The sequence below is a fragment of the Centroberyx gerrardi genome, chromosome 3 (genome assembly GCF_048128805.1).
Source record: "Centroberyx gerrardi isolate f3 chromosome 3, fCenGer3.hap1.cur.20231027, whole genome shotgun sequence".
Classification (NCBI taxonomy): domain Eukaryota; kingdom Metazoa; phylum Chordata; class Actinopteri; order Beryciformes; family Berycidae; genus Centroberyx; species Centroberyx gerrardi.
Window position 1 is genome coordinate 7,604,969 of NC_135999.1, and position 18,911 is coordinate 7,623,879.

At 41.1% G+C, this 18,911-nt stretch overlaps 3 protein-coding genes across 3 annotated transcripts in view; 2 read left to right on the plus strand and 1 right to left on the minus strand.

Moving 5' to 3' along the window:
* Window positions 1-10,410, plus strand: part of LOC139913704 (RNA binding protein fox-1 homolog 2) — a 27,639-nt gene extending 17,229 nt beyond the window's left edge. Inside the window, exons 3-9 of the mRNA XM_078282695.1 lie at window positions 2,539-2,638; window positions 2,896-2,952; window positions 3,127-3,274; window positions 3,943-3,988; window positions 6,720-6,811; window positions 7,040-7,112; window positions 7,240-10,410. Coding sequence (XP_078138821.1) covers window positions 2,539-2,638; window positions 2,896-2,952; window positions 3,127-3,274; window positions 3,943-3,988; window positions 6,720-6,811; window positions 7,040-7,112; window positions 7,240-7,284 — 561 coding nt within the window. The 3' untranslated portion in view covers window positions 7,285-10,410. The remainder of the gene's footprint in view (window positions 1-2,538; window positions 2,639-2,895; window positions 2,953-3,126; window positions 3,275-3,942; window positions 3,989-6,719; window positions 6,812-7,039; window positions 7,113-7,239) is intronic.
* A 394-nt stretch (window positions 10,411-10,804) lies between these two features.
* Window positions 10,805-13,238, minus strand: LOC139913718 (retinal cone rhodopsin-sensitive cGMP 3',5'-cyclic phosphodiesterase subunit gamma-like). The gene is made up of 3 exons (XM_071901841.2): window positions 13,195-13,238; window positions 11,403-11,518; window positions 10,805-11,305 (listed from the first exon to the last, which is right to left on the minus strand). Exons 2-3 carry the CDS (start codon window positions 11,504-11,506, stop codon window positions 11,188-11,190), a joined length of 222 nt encoding a protein of 73 aa, XP_071757942.1. The 5' UTR covers window positions 11,507-11,518; window positions 13,195-13,238; the 3' UTR covers window positions 10,805-11,187.
* Window positions 13,239-16,218: 2,980 nt separating this feature from the next.
* On the plus strand, window positions 16,219-16,626 carry LOC139913722 (retinal cone rhodopsin-sensitive cGMP 3',5'-cyclic phosphodiesterase subunit gamma-like). The gene is made up of 2 exons (XM_071901845.1): window positions 16,219-16,322; window positions 16,509-16,626. Exons 1-2 carry the CDS (start codon window positions 16,219-16,221, stop codon window positions 16,624-16,626), a joined length of 222 nt encoding a protein of 73 aa, XP_071757946.1.
* Window positions 16,627-18,911: the final 2,285 nt, after the last annotated feature.

The window sequence follows — 18,911 nt, forward strand, 5'->3', positions numbered from 1 at the left end:
TGTTCATTGGATAAAGGGATTAAGTTTGATATTGAGTGATTGTTTTTGTAAATGATGTGAATATAATCTAGGTCATGTTGCGCAGTGTCCTCCCCAAGTTAGATTTTAATTTCTGACATTGTGTGTTTTCCTTTGTGTGCTCCTTTACCATCTCTCCCCTTGATAATCTGTGTGTGTAGTGGGTTTAAATCAATAGAGGTTAGATTGTTGATAAATGGCTGATACTTGTAGGTGACTGTTGACACGTGACCTGTCACATCACCTCCTCTCTACCACAGGGTGGGGGGTTGCTTTTCATTACCTCGTTGGTTTGTTTTTGTTTTTCTGTTTTGTTTTGTTCAATTTTTATTTATTTTTTTTGTTTTTTTTGGTTCATCATTTCTTTCTTACATATATTTTCTCTATTTCCCTGATGATTTTTGTATGTTGTTGTTGTTGTCAGTCTCCACGGTAACTGCTCGCGTGTCCTCACGCCGTTTCCCTGGCAACGGTAAGTTGTGTACACATGGCATCATCTTTGAATGACCCCTCCCCCCCCACCCCATCCGTCCAGATAAAATAAAATGCACCCAACACACAAACGAAGGACTCCCTGACTGAAGGGGGCTTGATTGATTGATTTGAAAGAATCTGATTGGCTAATCCTGTGATTGATTGGGGAGGTGGTGAATGAAACGTTGATTACGAGATTAGCCATTGACCGCATGGCATTATTAAGGCCACTTGTGTAACTGAATGTACTGCATCTATCTGCAAGTGCAACAACTATGACTACCACTTCTTATGCATTCATTCCAATCACCTCTCTAACTGCATTAAGCATATAATTCCAGAGCTGTATCCTGCATGGTTTACTCTCTTTCTCGTCATCTGTATGGCGTCATATAGTACTATGTCATTTCTCTGTGTCATGTGTCAGCCAGCAGCTGCATTTCTGCACCTTAGTGGGACAGCATGCTGAAGCATGAGTGCGATGTTAGCTGTATTGGAGAGAGGATAGTTGTCTCAATATAATGGTGTACTGTAGTACTTGAGGATTGTCACTTTTTTTTACCACTTGGTAGACTGCAGACAGGTGGAGAGAAATAGTTGTTTGGGCTTAACATTCAAACAAAAGATCAAAGTGGACAAGTAGTACATGCCCCACTTCAAATCCAATCCACTCTTCATATGTAAAATATACTAATCATCCAATTTAAAAAGCTGCCATGAAAACATTTGTAAGCCTCAGCAAAGTCACCTAAAACTTAAAAATTTGCACCATTGGTTAAATAAGGGCAGCATTATTTTATTTGTTTCGATTTTTATTTAAGAGGTGTCCTTGTTTTACTTTTTGATCAGTTTGATTCTGGATGGTGTGTGTTGGTGGTTGTGTGCTTCGAGGTCTTTCTAGTGTGCGACACTGATCTGGAATGCCTGGCAGTGTTTCACAACCATGGTTTGATTTGATTTTGAGGAATGATATTTGCATCCCCCATCCTCTCTGTCTCTATCTAGACTTTTCTCTCTCTCGCTCTCTCTCTCTCTCTCTCTGTTCACTCTCGCCCATTCATCCATCTCTCCATTCTTGCTCATGTACAGTTAGATCCAATGTAGGCAAATGGTCAGATGTATTTCGTATGTGTGTGTGTATACCGCATCTTGATGTTCATTTTGGTTTGTTCATTAGAAGAATTGCACATTTGGATGGACTGTTCACTTTCTCTGTCTCTTCTCTCCGGCCATCATGTATGTGTTTCCCGTGTCTTTTTAATGTGGACTGGCTCCTCCTCCTGCATCCCTCTACTTCTGTCTTTCTCTCTGTCTTTCTCTCTCTCCCTCCCCTCCCCCCCCCCCCCCTTTTCTGTATGATGTGTATTTGATTGGGAGGGCTGCCAACCTGTTTTGATTGGTCTCTTTGCTGCATCTGATGCTTGCTGATTGGCTAGTTTTGCTCACCTCTGGTCATGCGATGCGCTCTTGATTGGCTGCGTGTAATTTGTGTATGAATTCTTCGATTGATGTTTTTTGCATTGTGTTCAACTGATGAATCTGCCGCTTACTTCACCTTCTTTTTCCCTCTTTTTTTTTTGTTTTGAAGGTAGCAATGGAATGGTCTTGGATTTCTTTTTGAATGCCTTCGTTCTGAAATGTTTTGTTGTCTTTTTTTTGTTCTGTGTGCCAATGGTCAGATTGTTTGTGTGCAAAACTGCCTGACTACTCACCAGGATCCTTGTTTTCAATGTCTTTCTCCTTCAAAAAGAAGCGCATGCATCAAATACCATTGCTGCTCATCAACAGAATTAACCTCTGTCATGAGTAAAATTAAACTGTTTTAAGTCAAATGACACATCACACTTAGTATGTAAACTCCAATCTTCAAGACACTCATGTGCAGGTTATATCTTATGTGTTTAGACAGATACAGGCAGTTAAAGACAGATTATAACACAAACCTTTATGTGATTGGTGTCTGCATCATTGCTGTAGCCCCCATACTTGTGTTTTCCACTGACCTGGGTTGAGTTTGCATCTGACCGCCCTCTCTCTGGTGCGCAGGTCAACAATGCCACAGCCAGAGTGATGACGAACAAGAAGATGACCACCCCGTACTCTAATGGAGAGGGGCTTGCAGCACTACCATACGGCAACGCGCTATGTACGTAACGACAACCACTTCTTTCTTTTTCTTCAAATATTTGTTGATACATAGTGACACAAGAGTAAAGTAGTTACAGCTGGAAGGAAGTCTTGTATATCTTATATTTAAACAATGAAATAAATACCAGAGAAGCACATAAAAATTCCATGTAATTTCAGTGAGTTTCCTATGAAATGTTGTTTTGAACCTATATTATGTATTGTTGGTCACTTTCTGAGCAATTAATGCTGCATGTTTTCTGTTATTTACTATAGCTGGATGGAAGTTGAGTCCCATGGTTGGAGCCATGTACAGTCCTGAGCTCTATACAGGTATGACAAGAAGGAATAGCTTTATATAAAGTGACAAAGTGACTGCTGAAGATGAGAAGCACACATAAATTGTGTAATGTTGGGGATTTTTCAACTGTTCTAACTTCATTCTCCCCTTGTTCTCCTTCCATCTCTCTCTCTCTCTCTCTCCCTCTCTCCCCCTCTCTCTCTCAGTACCAGGGTTTCCATACCCAGCAGCAGCAGCAGCAGCTGCCTCCACCGCCGCGACCTTTCGGGGTGCTCATCTCCGGGGTCGCGGCCGGCCAGTGTACAGCGCCGTCAGGGCAGCTGTGCCCCAGCCTGCCATCCCTACCTACCCTGGGTACACACACACACACACACACACACACACACACACACACACACAAAAACAGATAACTACACATGAATATTGATAATGAAAAGCAGTGGCACATACTCAGACAAGCAAACAACACTATTCATCCACACATCCGTTCTTTAAGTGCATGTCTTTTACTTTTACAATAGTACTTAAGCATTGTGCATGCTGTGTGAGTGTTTAATAGTTTTTTAATTGAATTAATGACATTGATAGTGTGCTGAACTGAAATACCATTTCCTTGTACCTAAAAAAACGGCAACGACAAGATCGTTTATCAAGATGTGCATTTAAATCAAATGCAGCAGTGTTTTATTGGAATAGACACAATGTGCCAGCGTCTTACTGGCAGAAGTAACAGTAGTAGCACTTGTACGTCGGTGTTACTGTATACAAAGAGGTGGTATTCTGTCTTGCATGTTGCACGGTGTGTAATAATCTCACCCTTCTTTTCTCTTCTCTCTTTTCACAATCTCTCTGGCACCGTTACCCCACCTTTCTCCCTCAATCGTCACTCTTTTTTTTCCCCCTTCAATGCCCACACGGTGGCGCATCACACCATTTTTTTTTTCTTCCCTTTCGACACCCCACCACCACTCCTCTCTATCCTCTCCCCTTTTTCCTTGCTTTCTCCTCTCTCTCTATCTCAGTGTGATGGCCTATCAGGATGGTTTTTACGGTGCCGCTGATCTCTATGTAAGTATACCTCTCTCTCTCCTCGACACTCTCTCTCTCTCTCTCCCTCCTTTCCCCCCCCTCTGTCTGTGGGGTTTTCAAGTGTGAGACGGCATGGACCGAACCCATAGAGCTGTGTACTTGTGGGCGCTTTGATTCATGACAGCCACACACAATACGGGCTCATGATTGAATCTTAAATTCTCATATTTTCTTATAAATGCCAATTTTTACTTTATTACTTTCCAAATACACACACAGTCTCACAGAAAATGTTCTACACCTAATGCATACAAATACAGAATTATTAGAGTTCAGCGCACACACTTTCATCAGTGTTCTGCATTCATGAGTAGACCGCTCTGTGGTTTGTCTCTATGCATTTGTGAGTAAGTTTGTACCAATGTGATTATGAGTGTGTGGGTGTTTAATGGTGTGCGTGTGTGACCAGGTTGACAATAGCTGTTTCTGTTCTCTCTGTAGACTAGTGTTTCAGGACATTAGTGGCAGATTGCCCCAGGTAGGGTTTACACACTTTGTGTGAGAGCCAGTGTGCATCCTCCTCGTCTCCAATGACTGCGTGCTGCTAGACATTATTGACCATCTGAGATTGAAATGCCTTCTCTGTCTTTTTCTACTAACTCACTGGAATCTGACATGGGTGGAGTTGCGGAAGGGGGAGAAAAGAATTAAGTTTAAATCTGACTGTGTAAAGACTGAAGAATATTCAGCATGGAAATTACATTTACAAAATCTCTGCAGTGGAGATAGATGTAAATTTTGTCAGTGCAAATTAGATACTTGAACTGTGGGTCACTTGGAGATTTCATTGGGGATAAATCTTTAATGTCCATGCCACCAGCCCACTATCTACATATGTAAATTAGGTTACTATCTCTTCCTCAATGTGCAAATATTTATTTAATTTTTCGTGGTAGTTAGTGGACCAGATTTTCAACACCCCATACCAGAACACACGGCCTTCTGCATGTGCAAATTGACATCATGTTGTCGAGGCTTGATACATCAAAACACACGAAGCAAACACTTACTATTAAATACTATTAAACATCTGCGATGCACCTAGATTTTCAGAAGTTCAGAAAGCATATAATGATAAAGAAATTATTTAAAACTGGGATGTTTGGGGTGAAAAGCAAAGCCATAATATTATTTTTCATGCCAGGCCATCTGGTCACGCTGTCCCATTTTATTTTATTTTCATGAAGTCCATTTCAGATGTTAAAACTACATATCGCATACTAACCATACATACCATATATACCATAACGCCTCAGGCAAGATGATGCACTGCCAGCATGAAACGAATAGACATGTATAAATAAATAAATAAATAAGACATGAAAAACGACATGATCTCTAAAAACCGAGCAGTAAGACAATCATCCAATACAATAAAAGCAATGTAGGGCAGAACAAGGCTATTCATCCAATTACAGCAGTTAATTCAGACCCCTTCCCGGAATCTCCCTATCTGTTTCACCTGTGGCATGCTAACTGAATCAATGTCGGCATGCAGACATACTTACAAGGCTTACTCCTCCCCTCCTCCCTCCCACCTCCTCCCCCTGTTTCTCCTCCTCCTGCAACCCCCCCCCATTCTTCCTTTCTCTCTTCTTCTTTCCATTCCCCCTTCCATCCTCCTCCCTCCTCCCTTCCTCAGTCAACACTTGAAAACTATTTCTGTACTTTCTGTTCCTTTATTCTCCATTCTCACTTTCCCCAATGATTTCTCCTCATGTCTACTTGATATCACCCTTTTCCTTCTCATCCCCTCCTTTTATATCTCCCCACCTTCCCTCAGTCACTTCCCTCCCCCTCCCCCCCCCCCCTCCCCCTCCCCATAGCAGCAAGTGTGTGGTCCTGAATGCGGGGACTTGGTCATGACTGATCCTATAGGGTAGAATGCAGTGGTGTGTGCGTTGTTTTTATAGGGATGTTTGGCCTAATCCACTGTGCGTCCTGAGTTTGGGAAAGCATGCTGTGTTCCGTCAGCGATCTGGTCGCTGGCCCCCTGAGTCTGTGTGTATGCGCGCGCGTGTGTGTGTGTGTGTGTGTGTGTGTGTGCGCGCGAGTGTTCCCCTTTAATCCGACTGGCTGACTGTCCTTCCTTACACCTGTAGTATCTTTTTTTGTGTGTGTGTCTGTCTGTCCATCAGCTGTCCATCCAACATAAATAATGACACAATCATCTTTGCCACCCCTTCCCCTTTCTTTAACTGTGTGTTTTTGGTAGGGGAACCGGGGCGGGGCACAGTTATGGGTATGAACGCTCTCTTCCTCCATGTCAAACAAGTAAACAAACGCACCATGGGAGTCATAATACACTTGAATGTCGGACGGCAGTACGTTCCCGACCGGTAAAATCCATTAAAAACAAACAAAGAGCATTTTTTTTCCTCCCTCTGGTCTAGTTTTTGTTGGTCATGGAGGGGGAGACCCACACAGAGCCTGAGCTACATCCTTGTGAATGCTGTACTGCACCAGATTAGCCAGTGTTGCCGACTGTCTGCTTGTTAATCTCTCGCTCTCTTCTCAGCAGTTCTTCTCACAATGTAACCCTTTAGATTCACTACTAGCCTGTTAGCACACACAGGGGGACGAGACAGACTTTAACAAGAATTTACCCTTTCTGTCTCTCCTTCTCCCCCATCTATCCTTCCGTTGCATCACTCTCTTCCCTCTCTCTTTCTCTCCGTCTCTCTCCCTCTCCTCCATCGCCGCCTCACAGGGTGGCTATGCAGCGTATCGTTACGCCCAGCCGACCGCAGTAGCGACTCCCACAGCGGCGGCGGCGGCTGCGGCGGCGGCTTACAGTGACAGGTGAGTGGGCAGACCGGCACAACTCGAACAAAACTTCTGTTAGCGGCTGAAAATGGGAGTAGGCGTGGGGGGGGGAGCTGGTTTAAAAAACGAGAGTGCGGGCCGGAAAGAGTTTTGAAAGCCATCGTTTAGTAATGATTTTGTGCTTTGGGACAGAGAAATCTTGCTTATTTTCCCTTTAAATGTTGATACTTAACATATATATATATTGGCTGTTTCTTTCTATAGCTATGGACGGGTGTATACAGCAGACCCGTACCATGCTGCGCTCGCCCCAGCTGCCTACGGTGTCGGAGCCATGGTACGATCATCCCCCAATATAACATGCAAGATGACATGAATGAGCCTGCATTTTCAAGTATTTGATGTCATTTGATTGCATTGTGTGCTTTTATTTGACCAGCCTTTCTCTGTTTCTCCTCCCCCAGGCCACACTGTACAGGGGGGGCTACAGCAGATTCGCCCCCTACTAACGGACACTACATTTCCCAGGAGCTCCTCTCTTCCATTGAATTTCTCTGAAAGAGCTCCCTCTGTTGTCATGGAGGCGGACTGCACCCTGTTTACGGCGTGTGGAGTCTGCCACAGCAAAGATATTTCAGATCCCACCCCAGTGCAGTCCCCCACTTTTTTCTTATATACGCTACTACAAAAAAATAGAGGAATGCTGTATTAAAAGACTGACGGATGGCCTTTACATTAAAAAAAAAAAGAAGAAAAAAAAAAAGAATGACTTAAAATGGCCGCCTAATCTATTGCACGGCTGTATTATAGTCCCCCCCCCCCCCCCTTTCCCCTTCTTATTCCCTCAACACTCGAGCAGCACAAGACGAGATGGAGCCCAGATGTTCTTCCAAAGGCTGTAACTAGTGCATGGATAACATTTAAACAGCTGTCGCCCATGTAAAAGAACGAGCCAAGTGCGGTGTGTGTGTGTGTGTGTGTGTGTGTGTGTGTGGCCTGCACACACTCGACATGTAAGGAAAATAGAGGGGAACGAGCAATGATGGAACTGAGGGTCTTGTTTTTTTTTTGTTTTTTTTTTCCTGTCCGCAAAACTTGGGAGAGGCAGAGAGCGGGGGAAAAAAACATTTTGAAACCAGAACGACAAGCCAAGTGAAACGATAAAACACCCGCCGAAGGATTTTGTAATTCCCTCTCGCGTGGGCGGAGAGCGACGGCGGGGATCGCTTGCTGCGTTCTGATAAGAGGAAGACGGGGAAAAAACACGGCGGCTCGGGAGAGAAGACGGCGCGGATAGAAATCACCTCAGAAAGCTGAAGGAGGGAGGGTTATTAGAGCTGTACCTTACCTCAAAGTTTTCTTAGTATGTGGAAATGGTGAACCTTTAAACTTAAAATTGTTATGATATGCAAAGAAATTAGTTTAGAGAAAAAAAAGTTACCAAATTATTATTATTGTTATTATTATTATTATTACTACCATTGTTTTTGTTTGACTCGAGTACACAGCGTTCACTTTGCTGTTACGGGACATTTAGACTCCATTGTGAACCTTGAGGGGAAAATGGGCATCTATATAATTCATTTTCCACCATTGACTCCCAGGCACAAGATTTCACTACACTCTAAATGTGTAAGCACCACTGAACACTACAGAAACACCACAACACTACACCGAATAGAGCAAAATGTTTTTCCTTGCTTAGTTGATGTTAGGCTTAGATCCAAACATAACCGACATCGAATCATCACCGGGACCCCCGGGGTTCAAGTATTTGTTGATCCTTTTTGAGCGTTTTTTTAACGTAGAGATTTATTATTTGGATTTCCCCTCATGCTCCATCTTTTACTGAGCAAGTCAAACTTTAAACGAGTCTTCCTGAAACAAATCATTAAGTTGGTAATTATAGTCGAGTCGCTGTCAGCAGAGAGAGGTTCTGTCAGCGAGTCGATAGAAAACATTTAAATGCAAAACACCATACTATTGTGCATATTTCTAATATCCTTATACTCTATTTCCAAATGTGGCTGTTTTTTGGCTTTTGTTTTGTTTTCTTTTTGGTTCCAAAGATTTGTAGAAAGCACATTTTTCTGCTTATATGTATAAATATATTATCTTTGTTATTGTTATTACCATGACCCTTGATAATCCTATTGCTGTCTTTTTGTTACTTTGGTTCACGCTCTATTTTTCTATCTGTAAAAGTTGTTGTTCCTTCTGTAGTAAGGTGCGAGTTTGATTTCATTCGTCCGGCTTGGCTTGTTTTTGCTTTAACGTTCTCGAGCTGAGGGGAAGACCTGAGTCGTTACAGCCAGGGGAAAATAAGGAATGCATGTAACACTACCAAACTGTTTTTGTTTTCTCTCAGTCAAATATTCAGTCCATGCTTTTTTCATTTGTTTTGTTTTGCTGTTGGTTAATGATGATAGGGTCTGCTAGCATGAGATTTAATTGTACTTCAGAATATACAGGAACGGCTGAAAACATTGGGCCTTATATATATATTTTTTTTCATGTCCATAGTTTACAGGTGACTGAGCCCTTTGGAATGAATGAGCACAGGCCTGTGGCACTTCTCAAGGGTTGAAGCCAATTACTTTCTTCTTTTATTCAGTTTGTCATTTTGTTTTTGTTTTTTTAAAGGAGACTCCTTGCATTTCAATGCTGAAATCTGTCAGTTTGGCCGGTGTGGCCGCTCCAGGTTTGTTTGAAGATATACAGTAAAATGTCTATTACTCATACAAAAGTTAATATTCCGACATGGTTTAACACGGATAATGTCATTGTGGGATATGAGTACAAAGAAATACTAATGTTTAAAATGCTGCAAAGTTGTGTTTTCTCTTTAACTTTTTTTTATTATTCAGTAACTCATTTCATGGCTGCCTTTTGTGTTTACCACTTCTCACACACGAAAAACAGTTCTAGAGGTCAATAACATTATTTCTTCTCATAAATGTGCTGCTGTCGGGTTTTGTTGAAGTCATTACATTTGACTTTTTTAATAGTTCCATATTACTACAGAATGTGCTCTGGACAACATGGGGAGGGAGAAAAAAGAAAACATGAAAACCTAGCCAAAGATGCTAACGGTCCCTCCACTTTCTGGTCCCCAACTTGAGAAGTGCTACACAAAATGCACACAGACGGACTTACTTGAGCCACTGAAGGCATGGACAACCAGCATGAGAGATAGTACTTGTCGAGTTTAAAAAAAAAAAAAAAATTGTTTTGCATGATCTTGTGTCTTTCATATTCGACTTCTGAGCAGCAGAACCCAGTTGCGTTCTTCTTTACCACTAAACCCTACGGAGAATGCTAGGCAGCTAGCCGTTTGATGCTAACGTCAGGAGGCTAGTAAACGTTATGAAGAGCACAGCGCTGTTTGGCAAAGAAGGCCGGCTGACGGACAAAATGGCCGCTCCGAACACGAACGCGGGGCGGCTTCAGTTCCCTGTCACGGGTTTTCTTGTCATTGTATTATATTAGCTATGTGGTCATTCTTCATAGTCGCTATGGTTTCCAATGACCGGTCCTCCCCCTCTGTCATGTCTATATCCCCTTGACTGCCATTATGTTATTTTGTTATTGAATGTCCATATAAAATGTTTTATATAAAAATTGTTTTGTTGTGATTAAGCATTCAGTTTGTTTTCATTTCTGTTTATTTAGTAAACTGGACGTGCATTATTTTGTTTCCCATGTTATTATACACACACACACGCACACACACTTTGTGCCGGTATGAGTAGTTTGGTTGATTAATTTAAATGAAGAACCCATGTTATATATGCAGATGATATGATGTATGCTGTTTTTTTTTTCTCTAAAATCCTAAAATGTTTCCAGTATCAGCATCTATAGGCTCATATTGATTACACACTAAAAGAGACTCAAACAAAAGACTTTTCTTGTGAAAATATTGATATTTATTGACTGATCTGCTCTACTCCCATTTCTACTGACATTGTGCACAAATTCACATTCACAGTTCAAAAAAATATATATAACTTTACATCTTCAGCTGCATATAAAGAAAGCATGGCTCCAAGGAGGGAGGGTGAGGACAAGGAAAAGGCAGGAGAGGGGAGCAAGACTTTGGTTGAGATATCAAACCCTCTTATGTACAAAAGCTCTCGTCCGTGAATTCCTCAATACTGCATATATACATATATATTTTCAATATATATCTTATATAATCACATCCATCAGTTTACCACTTGTCATGTATTGCTCAGCAAGTAATTTTAGATCTGCTTTGTTTCCCAGAGAAATGTCTTGTGCAGTGTGGCGTAATGTAACACCGACAGTCAGTTCAGAGCTTCTGAGTGCCTGAGAGGTGAAGGAGAAGAGGGGGAGGATGGGATTTAAGGAATGTGAGTGCAAGGAGGGATGAAAAGACTGGAGGGGGTCTAGACGATTCCATATTTCGCCAGGTCGCTGAGCTCCATGTCGCCGAAGGCCTCCCATGGGCAAACCACTGTGATGTCTGTGCCGAGACCCTCCATGCCGGGGATGTCGTCCCCGAATCTGATTGGAAAACAAGAAACACGTCAAAACCTGCTTTCCAGTGAATGTCAACACTTGGGTTTTTCATTGGGTATGTGCCCAGCCCAGCCCAGCTCACCCCTTCTGGCCCGGCTTGGGGGCCTTGCTCTTGAAGGTGCGAGTGGTCCTCTGCTTGAACTTGGGAGGAGCCTTCTTGTCAGCGGGAGTTGCAACATCTGCCATTGTGTTTAGTTACTGAGAGAGAAAGAAAGAGAAACGACGGTCAGTGAGTTAGCTTTGATGTGCAAAACAGTTCTTCAGTTGCTCTTCCTCAGCTTGTCCTTATCCCCCCCCCCCCCCCCCCCCCCCCCCGCTGCCTCCAGCCTGAGTGATAACACCTTCAGGTTAGGAGACACACACTAAAGCTGTTTTATAACTCCATAAGACCCTGTTACACAAACAGCCCCTACTCTGTGTGCCCAGAGTAAAAATTAGCCTAATCTCTGTCTATTTTTACACCTTGGCTTTAGACATTACTCTTGGGACCAAAATACCACCCAATTTACCTGATTCCCTAGTTCGGCTGAAGTCAACAGGAATGTTGTGTAAGTAATAAACCCCGAGTGTAAGGAGATTTTTTTCACTAAACCATTAATTCTCAATCTGCTTTAATCTCATCCCTTCCTGACCTCACTTGACTGGACTTCCTATCTTACAGGAAAGCTCAGCAAAGCTCTTGCCTGAGCTCTTAGTTGAAAGGCACTTTGACCTCACTCATTCCTTTGTGCTCATGATGTTTACTCTGAACACAAATCATTATGTTTTTGTGGAATCTGCCATAAAGTCAGCAGATATCCAATCACGATTCCTGCATTTCACACATATCTTGTTGTCTAATGTAGTGTGAAATGGAACGGAATGGAATGACAGCAACTTTTCTCATGGTCCAAGACAAATTTCTCTACAGAGACCATTAAATCTAAAACAATCAAGTCAATATACAATATTTCCTGTATGGCTATTTTAGCTGCATGTCTGCTATCCAGTGGCCAAGGGAAAGATGATCTGCATCGATCATTAAATATGTGCAGATATCAATTGTGCCTATGGATGCTAACTTATCTGTTTGTCTAGTCAGGATCAACACAGCTAGTAACATCCTGTGTTTTCTCCAGTACAGTATGATGGAAGCACCTGAAAATTTTTATCCCCCATTTGGAGAAAGTGACACCTCTTCTTACAAAATGATTGATAGCACAAATTGAAATCAAGTTATGGAAATGATTGTAGATAAAGTAAATCCTTGGTAGGCAAAATACTAGACAATATCCTCTATATTTTAGAGATATCTAATTTAATTTGATTTAGAACACTTCACATGTTCAGTTAACATTCACACGTTGAGCAGAAAAATAACACAGGATGTGTTGAAAATAACATCAATCATAGGTAAGTCTTCCTCTTCACACCATGCAAGTAAGACGATGTTTCATGAAATCCATCTTTCCCTGACTTTCTTCAGGGTTTTTCAAGCACTGATATTTAGGATTCTGTTCATTCTGTTTATGTCAGATTAGTAAGTGACAGAACACCAACAATACCTTTTGCTTTATCTAGAGCATCTAGGGCAAAATGACTGAATGAGGAGGAGTTAATACTCAAATAGTCTGAGGCCTCCACTAAGAGAACAACACCTACAAGTACAGATACTTTAGCCTTTCACATATTTTTAGATAAAAGCCAATTTACTGTAGTTCTACCATAGAAAAGGTACTTCTACCACTCACTATTTATTTAAAGGCATCTTTTCTAAGCACTTTTCTGCAGATCTCATTCATGCTGAAACCGTATGTTCTATATCCATTAATGGAGAAAGTAATTAACTATTAGCCAAAGGTCCAAGCAGGGTAAAAGTCGTAGTTTGGTCCTACCTGTCTCTGCAGTGGGACGCTGTGTCTCTCAGATGAGCTTCTTGCTTGTGTCTTTCTGGTCTCTGTCCTGCTGTCGTCTTTTATACTCCTCCTGCTAATCCTCCTAACATGCTCGCTTTGTCATTCCCACGCTCTTTAACTCCACTGTCCTCCTTTTTCACACCTCCCTCTAATTGGCCTTACTCTCCTCTATTAGATTAAGGGAGGGCTCAAAAGATGAAGGCTATTGAAGTCCAGTAGTCTAATGTGGGGGATAAAAATGGATGAGCCATCCCATGTGAAGGAGTTGTTTACATAAGACGACTCAAAACAACTAAGAAGGATTTTCATTTTTAACACTGAACAATATGAGCCTTTGAGTACAGGATGCTTTCCTTGGCCTGATTGGAAGAATAATCCAGCCTGGTGCAGTTTTCTAGATGCATACCTGCTCCATTGGAAAGTTTTCCAAGCAAGTCAGTTGTAGCAGTATAGCAAGCTGTAGTATTTATTCCCCAGACCTCACAAGTTGCTGAAACATAGGCACTAGTATTTTTTTCATTGCTATAAATGAAACTGGTTGTTACTCAGCATTTAGCAAATTTACCATAACTTTTTTAAAAGATTCAGTTACAGTCTCCAGTAATTTATAGCCACATTTCACTATTTAATAAAAACTAGTCGCAGTTCAATTCAATATTCATGTTCCTGCTTTACAGTTGCAAATCAAACACTTGGGAATTGAATTATATGGGGCCACCAATCAACTTTATGTCATTTATAAATCTCTTTGAATTCTTACAAATAAATATTCCAGTCTTCACAGTAATGAATCATTTGACCATACTGATGCTATTGAATTACCAGTTCCTGTTACAGCTCCTATAAGGGACTATTCCACCGTTACTATTGAATATTATACTACCTCCAGACACTTTAAATCTGTTTCCGAATTCATATAAAAAAATAATAAGTGTATTCTTCTGGGGGACAGTTAAGCTGCTACAATGCTGTCCTTCTTTAACCTCAGTCCCACTACAAATAAAATGCCCTAAATGAGGTGAGGGATTAAAAGGTTAAGAAAGGTGAAGTGTACTTTAAGTTGTCACTAAGTGATTTATTACCTGAATGATGAGTACAGTCCTACTCTATTCTGAACTCATAGGCAATGAAGTTGGTAGTTTATGATTCATAAGGTACCAACTTCATTAATTTCACAATCTAGATAGGTAAATTTACCTGATGCCATGCTTGTTGTACCTCCTGTTCGGTGGTGTCTGTGGTGTGGAGATGACTGTGTTACACCTGGTTGATCCTGGCTCCTTGCCAAAAATACTATTTTTCTGAGTTTTTTTCTTGCAAATTTCTGACTTTAATCTCAGAATTTCTGAGTGTTATCTGACAAATTTTTGAGTTTAATCTCAGAAATTCTGAGTTTTTTCTCAGAATATTAACCCCTCCCCCCGGCTGCGGTATAAAAAAAAAAATCTACAATTTCCCAAATAGGCTACTCTTCTGTAGTTCAGTCTCCAAATCTAACTTAGGTTTGAATTCAGGTCCATTTGGTCATTGAAAGCAGATATAGACTTCAATATTGATGTGGGTTAATTTATAATACAATGAGAGCTAATACAGGGAGTAAGGACCATAATTGCTGTGAGACTTTATGCAAGATTGTCCAAGATGGGAAATTGCTCTTTCAACAAGTCAGCCATGGTGTTTTAAACACAACACATGCACACATTTTGAACAAAAAGTGTGTTCTGTGATTAAACAAAGATAAACTGTGTGTAGACTTTACTAAAATATTCAATTTTTACAAGTGGGTGGGGTTCTCAGGCTGCAGAAGTATATGGATGGATAAAATATGGTTGATATGGGTGGTGACAGTACAGACAATGAATATTACTGACTCTGAAAGTTTTTTTTTTTGTTTGTTTGCTTAATTTGCCATTGGTGACCTCTTAAATCACAATGATGCAATGTTTAGTCACATTTTACCAGCTTCATTTTTTTTTGTTGCTTTTTGTTGTTTAGGTTGGCTTTAACTTGATTATCATGCTACTTATCACATATCACAATATACTTAGCTATTGTCATGATTGCCACAAACAGACACCTGTATAAAGAAAATTTGACACATGTTGACTGAAATATCTACCTTGAAATACACCTTATATTTATACCTGGTTAACCTTTGCCTCATCTATTTGCAGCTGAGCTGAGACATAAGAGGGGCTGAAAACATGAGAGAGCAAAGCTGACAAATGTAAGAATGACAGAATGAACATCTAATGGGATTAGCTGGAGGACTTTAAAAGGGAGGCAGAGAGAGGAGTGACACATGCAAGAAAGACATCTGATACCAACTCATCACACCATCAGCAGCACACTGTGCAACTGCAACCACAGGTAGGCTGAAACTGCACTTTTCTCATCTTAGGTGTATGGTGCTGAGAATCACAGGCTTTAGCTGCTTCGCTAGATCGACTGAGCTGCTTGAAATTCATTGTTTTTGCAACAAGCCGCTCACAGAGACAGAGAGTAACTGAGACAGTGATTCCTTGATAGAGTATTATCTCTGAGGTGGAGTTGAACTGGGACTGTTGAAGGTTTTCACTGAGAATACTTCATGGTAATTCTGTGTATTTGTCTGTGCTGGTCTGCCTGTAGATCTCTCTATCTACAGTACTGTTCAGAGATCAGGCCAGGCTCTTAAAAACAGATGCATACCACAAATTCATAATCACAGTAGATAATGTTGTTGGTCTCCTGTACCTGTCAGTTAACCTCTTTGTTTACTTGAGATAAATAGATAATCTTAGAGGTATTTTGGGCATTGCTTATATATTTCAGTCTCTTAATGCGTAGTTTGATGACCAGTTGATGGGCTTCTTGAAGTGGAAGAGAGAAACATCACGGCTAACATGGGGAATGATTTTAATGATGCCTCTATGAGGGGAAATTCTTGCTTCATGGTAGCAGAGCGGTCTACAAGGAGCTCAGAAACATTTTTTTGTCTTTCTCTCTCAGTAACTAAACACAATGGCAGATGTTGCAACTCCCGCCGACAAGAAGGCTCCTCCCAAGTTCAAGCAGAGGACCACTCGCACCTTCAAGAGCAAGGCCCCCAAGCCTGGCCAGAAGGGGTGAGCTGGACTTAGGCTGACACACAAACACACACACACACACACACAGACTATAATTCTTCTACAAGAGGCTGCACAGTGCTCAGCATGTAGTTTATAGTGTAAATCTCAGCAAAAACTCCTCCTTGTATCTCTCAACTTTACCAACGTATACTCATAAGAGTTTTTTCTGTCTTGTCCAATCAGATTCGGGGACGACATCCCCGGCATGGAGGGTCTCGGCACAGACATCACAGTGGTTTGCCCATGGGAGGCCTTCGGCGACATGGAGCTCAGCGACCTGGCAAAATACGGAATCGTCTAGACCCCCTTCCTCTGCCTTTTACCTCTTCCATGACCACGGCTTTCCTGCAGTTGTTCGCTTTTTGATGAAGTGGTTGAAAATCTCTTCACTTGTGTGTTCCTGAGAAAAGGAAAGAAATTTAAAGATCTGACCTGGAAAAAAGATCCAGAGCTTTCTCTTGTCTCCCTTTCCACCAACTCCCTTTACCCTTTATCCATATCAACTTTCCTTAACCCTTCTTCCTTCTCACTCTCCATTTTTTCCATCATGACTCTCAGACACCTGGTGATACACCTAAACCCCCCTCCTTTACCACTTATTCCAATCACCTGTTTTCCTTAAATCCCTTTTCTTCCTCTCTCCCCCTTTCCTCAGTTCCCTTCTCTTCCCTCCTGGTCTCTTAATGAAAGCTGTCAGCAGCTCTGGACTTGAGCTGGTGCTTTCCTGAGAGAGAAGGAATCAAACGGACTACATCTTTTGTAATTACGTCAGAGGGTTTGGTATCTGTTGTTATGATATCCAGCACTGTTCTGCTCCCCTCTCCTGCCTTCTCCTTGTCCTCCACCTCTTCTCCTTGAGGCTGTTTGTTCTGTTTGCCCAGATGTCTATTTGTGTATTGGCTGAATAAAATGCTATTTTTCTGTCAATGTTAATGTCTACGATGCACTTTATTGTTCATTCAGTAAGATCACTTCAGTCCAGTGTATTTTGTCACTAGAGATAGGAGCAAGTCAACACACAATAAATGTTAATATTCTCCAAAAAATATGCTCGAGTCCTTTCACACAGCGGCCATTTTGAACACTTGGGGTGGGAAACTACCTCGAGGTACAGCCCATCTGTTCTACTGTTGTGTACCAAGATGCACATCATACAAACATTTAGCATTTCACAGATACCCTGTTGAAAAATGTATTAAATATGAATGGATCTCAAGAATCAGATGGGATATAGGTTCACATTTTAATATATTTGGCCCATTATCGCTAGCTACCAGAGTAGCCTACACTACGAAACCAAATTTTACAAACCTTAATTTTATCCCTGAAATGTCCTTAATTCCATTACATAAACATTAATTATCCATTAAAAATAACATAGCTTTTAAAACAGTAAGGGTTACTATCATGGGTTTTTAAGGGATCTTGTGGGTTGATGGCACTATAGTAATTAAAGGATTTTTTATGCCTTTTGTGCATGGTTTACAGGGTTATTAATGAGTTGGGAAAGTTCCTGTCTCCCTGAATATTTAATCAGAAAGTCAAAAATTAAGGGGGTGTTTAAGGGGGTTTCAATGATCTCCTCCATTAATCACTCCCTTAACTAATTTTAAGGGGATTTTGCATGAATTAAGGGGTGAATTAATGTAAATGTAAGGTTATTTTAAGGGATTAGCAGTTTGTAGTGATAGGTAGCTAGCTAGTAGCTTACAAAGCTAGCTAACATCCCTGCTAAATTCAAACAGGTGTTGTTCCTGAGGTTGCTAGCTAATTTGCCAACTGTTCGGTCTATCTGAAGTCCTCACGTCTGTGTTGAAGTAACCATCCTCTTACCCTTGTATACACTGACCAAAAATTAAATTTTACCATATAAACACACAAGTCTATAGTGGCTCATAAGCCTGATAAGCAGCTTGTACTTTTGGTCACTTTTGGTCACAGTATGCACTCACAATATCTCTGACTGTCCTCCCCTATGTGTTTTCTATATGCCTTCACAGTCATTACATTTCTTTAACGATTAATATGGACATGCAGTAATAAACAAGTACAATATTGCTAAAAATATAAAATACACTGGCATATGGAATGTTTTCTTCTCATCTTCCCAGTTTGTTGTTGTTCTGTCCAAATAAGGAGATTCTGTTGTTGGTTGTGCATTAGGTCGTGGTCTAAAGCAGGTTCCTTCATGTATGGTGCAGGACCAAAACCTGTCATGTGTCTGTTTCTTGTGTGTCCCTATATGACAAAAGGACAAGGATATTTTAATATCCATATCAGTCCCAAACTTGTTTTAGGAACTACAATTTGGCCTGAAGTGTTTCAGTTTCTCTGGACTGTTTGTCTAAAATGATGAAGACACTTCCGCTATTCAAGGTCATTGGTGATCTACTCATTCCAGCACTTGTATGCGCTGATGGTTCCATACGTTAACATATAAGACAGAGAAAACAAATTCAGGAGCTCATTTCTTGGGAAAATATTGACATTTATTGTGCATTTTATTCTCAATTGACTCCCATGGCTATTGATGTGCAGTTTGCGTCCTCTTGGATACACAGTATGTTTTTGGTCAAATGATTCACA

Coding starts and splice junctions, on each gene's coding strand:
- LOC139913718 (XM_071901841.2), bottom strand. CDS start 11,506: ATGGCAGATGTTGCAACTCCCGCTGACAAGAAGGCTCCTCCCAAGTTC. Junction 11,306..11,402: donor CCCAAGCCGGGCCAGAAGGG/GTGAGCTGGGCT, acceptor TTTTCCAATCAG/ATTCGGGGACGACATCCCCG.
- LOC139913722 (XM_071901845.1), top strand. CDS start 16,219: ATGGCAGATGTTGCAACTCCCGCCGACAAGAAGGCTCCTCCCAAGTTC. Junction 16,323..16,508: donor CCCAAGCCTGGCCAGAAGGG/GTGAGCTGGACT, acceptor TTGTCCAATCAG/ATTCGGGGACGACATCCCCG.